At 35.7% G+C, this 4971-nt stretch overlaps 1 protein-coding gene across 1 annotated transcript; it reads right to left on the bottom strand.

The window, feature by feature from the left end:
* Window positions 1-3243: 3243 nt before the first annotated feature.
* On the bottom strand, window positions 3244-4675 carry LOC108206949 (protein SENSITIVE TO PROTON RHIZOTOXICITY 1). Its single transcript, XM_017377404.2, has one exon. It carries the CDS (start codon window positions 4560-4562, stop codon window positions 3522-3524), a length of 1041 nt encoding a protein of 346 aa, XP_017232893.1. The 5' UTR covers window positions 4563-4675; the 3' UTR covers window positions 3244-3521.
* Window positions 4676-4971: the final 296 nt, after the last annotated feature.

Genomic DNA, 4971 nt, shown 5'->3' with positions numbered 1-4971 from the left:
GATATTATAGAAGGAGATAGCGGAAAAGATAGTGGATGTAATTTTATATTTTAAAAAATTATCATTTTTTGAAAAAATATGGGACATCCCAAAAATGAAACCATATAGAAATGAGTGGGATGTATATATCACCCGCCTGAGTATAAAAGAACATATCATTCGACATTAAAATAAAACTATATAAATTTATACAAATAATAAATCTGCGAAAATTCGATATCCTTAAGTGTTTACTCCTAAAAGCAGAACCTCTCCCCCTCCACTGCTGCTGTATAATGTTACCAGACAAATTAATTTTCCTATATGATCCCGAAGAAAATCCCTCTTACTACAACTCAAATATTAATATTTATTTAATAATAAAATAAACTGCTTATGATATAATTCTGTGATTCAGATCACATTAAACAGAAAAGTACCTCTCTCCCCTCCACTGCTGTATAATATTTCCAGACAAACTAAATTTCTATATGACCTCAAATTTGTACCCTTTTGTTCCAGCATGTTCTTTATATTATTTTTCCAGCACATTTTGAGACTTCTATAAAATATAATTTCATAATATTTCTCACATATTAAGAATTGATCTTTTATTCATATTCTATTTTACCAAGTCGAGTTCGAGTCGAATGGAGCTCAAATCGGATACGAATGATACTCGACTCAAGTTTCTCAACAAATACAATTTATTATTCAAACTCATAACAAGTTGAGTCAAACCAAGCTTAGGTTATTCACGAACAACTTGATTCATTTCCAACCCTATTTGAGAGGGTTTTGCTGCACTCCAATTATAACTTGCAAAACTTAAAGTTTGAACTGAAGACTCATGCACCAAACTCTTTTTCCTGCGAACTGTGACATACACGGATATTAAATCTAGCCGTAATACTAGGGTAGCAAAAACTATTAGTACTACATAAAAATCATAGATACCATCTCCTGCCGTTCAATTTTATAATACAAAATTTCAATTACAATCACTATTTTATTCCATTCCACTCATTTTATTTATTAAATATTAGTTGATCATCACTTATCCATTTTTCTTATTTTTCACTAAATTAAACCTTTTTTAAATATTCGTACCATATATACTGCTTCATGGAACTGAGGAAGTAGCTCATGGAAATGTGACATGGGCAGTATTTACTATTTACATAATCAATGACATCTGCAGCAAGTTGCTACGACTTGTTTTTTTTTTTATTGGACACATAACACTCGTGAACTCAATTTCTACGACTACATATCACACATCATTTTCTTGAAGTCATATTATTAACCTTTTTAAACTTTTGAATTTCATCAGCCTTCTCCCTCGACGCCATATGGCATTCCAAGAATTTTCCTTCTATATACTTTCTTCACATGCATATATAATATATATGCACCCATTTGAGGATTATATCATCATGTATGATATATATGTACACGGTTACAGGTTTTACCAAAACTTCAGAAGACAAAATAGACGATTCACGGGCAACACGAAATTGTGTAAATTAGCATCTTCCTATATCACATACTATAAATAGAGACATATACGATTAGATTCACAAACGTTCTGATATACACATAACATACTCATATACACCAACACAATTCTTTGCATATAATTTCGAAGCTCGCCTATTTTTTTTTTTATCTATTTGATCTATCTTCTGGTTGGTCTCCATGGCCAAACTGTTTGAAAAGTTTTTGGGTTTTTCTAAGAAGATAACAGGCACTGGCCATAGAGGATGTAGATACTCTGGTACTGAAAACAGCAATGGGAGAGTAAGCGTCCCCAGCGGATGCTTCCCCATATACGTCGGAGAAGAACATAAAAGATACGCGATTCCAGTAAAACGTTTATCTTCTACAAGGCTTCAGGCATTGTTAGATCAATTCAAGGATGAGATTGCAGATTCAGAGGAGCCCATAACCTTACCTTGTTCTCCAGTAATGTTCGAGCATGTTCTTGGCCTCCCCAAACACGAAATAACCAGCATTATAGTGAAGCCTTGAACCAGTGTCACCTTTGTTACCTCAATTATGTTGTTAACATTTATTATTTTAATTCTTTCATGAATTCATTGTATAAAGATAGCAATAATATTTATCCAGACTGGCTAGTTTAGTAGATCTGCACTATAACCAGCAGGTAGGTTAGGTGTAACTGGGGGTCTGGAAGTGCAGGTGTACTACTACACAAATACAAATAAAACTTCTCAACATATTTGTCAATGATTGATCATTAATTTAGTACATAGTTAATGTATGTTTTACCAAATATTTCTTGAATGATCAGTACTTTCAGAAATTTCCTCAGGAGCGTAATAAATCACGAAACTGTCCTAGACACTAATATTTCTAACCAAAAGTTACATCTCCCCATGACTAAGTTCTAAGTTACATCTCCCCAAGACTATTGAAAGCAAGAATAAAATCTGATCTTTCATAGGTGTTCATCCAACATCACTTGCAAAACCAGTATCTATGTATTTATTTAGTTGTAACACTTGCCATCTCCAAGAGTATACAGTTGTCTTATGCCAGATCCACAGAACCTAGTATCCTGCATGTGCCTCGGCTGCTGGATCACACTGGATCCCAAATCCAGATTTTGCTGCATGATCCTTGTGCCCTTATGCTTTTAGGACTGTTGCACGCTGATCCAAAGTGGTGGCGTGCATCTGAGATCATTATCCACTATTCCACTTATTCCTAAACTCAGTGGCTTAACAGAAAAACACTTATCTTGACCTGACTTCGAGACTCGAATCCGAAGTTTACAAACTAATAATCTTATATAATTAGATTTCCTAGAAAGGTTACATTTGATGGTAAAAACTCTCGTGTAATCTATTTTTTTCAACCTAGTCAGGATTTCTAAACACCACCCCTCCCCCTCCTAATTTTGGCATGCTGCATAAATCACAAAAACTAAGATCTAAACACATGTCCTTCTGTCCAAAGTTAAAGCGTCTAAGGGGCCTATACCTATAAACAACACTAGATCGACACAATACTTTTTTTTTTTTAATAATAGATCAACACAATACTTAAACAGCAGTAGAACAACCATAATGGAACAACTCAATTGACATTTAATCATTGTGTGAGTTACTTCATGAAAATGGAACATCATCTTTGCATGGAAGATGATAATGATAGGGATTTCTTATTTTTGTCTTATAAACTAGAAACATTAATTGCCCGCTCTTCTAAATTTATGAGTGCACATCACAATGATTAATGTAAGCCAATACCAATACGTTGATTCTGTTCTGCTTCATAGAAACCACATTATATTGAACAAACCAATATCTAACTCAAATCTCAACCAAGTAAAATGTAAGAGAAAACTAGCCACAATGATGATCTACAATGAATATCTCCTATTAGTAACAACAATAGCACAATAGCTCCAGGCATAAACTATAGCAAAAGATCTGGCAATCTTACTTCAACTGGAAATTTAAAACAAGAATATATCGACCAAAACACATACATGAATATACCTGCTCTGCTCATATTTAAAAGTCGAAAAACCCATCCATCTGAGTAACCAAACTACAATCATTAGAAGTATTCAGCATATCGTCCAAGCAAAACTCCTCAATCGAACCATACTCTCCGATCAACCCCTCAAACTTCCTATTCTCTGAAACATTAACCCCTGAATCTTTTTCTTCCACAACCTCTTTTCCCTTCTCTTCATCCTCCATAATCGCAGGCATATGCCCCTCAAACAAAGCCATATGTCCAAACAACTTATCTTTCCTCGAAAAACTTGTCCCACACGTACACTTCCACTTAACCTCCCCGCAATGCTTCAAATGATTCCTCAAATCCGACATCACAGAAAAACTCTTCTTATTACACCTACTACACACATACGATTTCGGACAATGACTCCTCTTAAAATGATTCTTCACACAAACAACCGTTTTCAACGCCTTAAACTTATCATGACACTTATTCCTATTACAACCGATCATCGGACACGAAAACCTAATCTTCTTAACCCCAAAATTCAAACCCTTCTCCGGCTTAGCTAAAGCTTCCAGAGTCTTGAACTCATTCCCATGAGCCCTCATATGCATTCGTAAATTCGCATCGCGCTTAAATCCTTTCCCACAAACATCACAAAAATGCGCAAATTCAGCTAGTAATTCTTCAGAACCTAACTCAATTGTTTCCCAATCATCACTAACAGTATCCAATTTAATATCGGGTTTAATATCTGACCTGGATTGTAGCTCCGGGTCCAAGAACATAAGGGTCGGGTCAGGTCGTGCTGGAGAAGTTGGGGGAATGGAAGAGGAGATCAAGGCGGTGCCGTTGACTACGATCTGCTGAATCGAACCTGTGATTTCGTCGGAGATTGATTGCAGTTGAACTTTTCCGATTAGGGTTTGAGTTTGAAGTGAATTGGAGAGAATTGTACGGACGGCGTCGATTCGTGTTTGTACGGCGGCGAGATTGAGGAGTGGGATGCTTGGATCGGCGGTGAGAAGTGAGGATGAGGTAATTGTATTCGCCGGAAAATGACGCAAGTCGCCGGAGCTGGACATTGCTAGGAAAGTGGCGAAAAGGAATATAGCAAGTGAAATGTGTGTTACTACTATACTAATGCTTTTGTGAGTTAAAGGTCAACCCCGGTCCTGATAATAATAACAATAATGCTATATACTTCCAGATGTTCTGAGCTGAACGAGTCTCGTCTGTGACGAGAGCATCTCCAACACCGTTTCTTAAACGACATTATTAATAAACAAATCAAAATACGGATTTTCTAAATATTTTTCTTATTTCGACTAAATAAAAAATAGTTGTTAGTGTGTTAACGAATAAAATTCTAAAAACATGTTGAATGGTGTATATCTCACAAAAAGTATGCCAACTGCTCCGACTGCTCTCCTTTGGCTGTTAGGCTATGAAACTTAAAATGCTTCTAAAACAGAACATGGCTTCCTATCTGAT

Source organism: Daucus carota, chromosome 1, assembly GCF_001625215.2.
Source record: "Daucus carota subsp. sativus chromosome 1, DH1 v3.0, whole genome shotgun sequence".
In the NCBI taxonomy this organism is placed as follows: Eukaryota; Viridiplantae; Streptophyta; class Magnoliopsida; order Apiales; family Apiaceae; genus Daucus; species Daucus carota.
Note: the sequence above shows the minus strand (reverse complement) of the source record. Positions and strands in the feature narration are given on the sequence as shown.

Bases quoted from the DNA above. Each gene is read 5' to 3' on its own strand.
- LOC108206949 (XM_017377404.2), bottom strand. From the start codon at position 4,562: ATGTCCAGCTCCGGCGACTTGCGTCATTTTCCGGCGAATACAATTACC.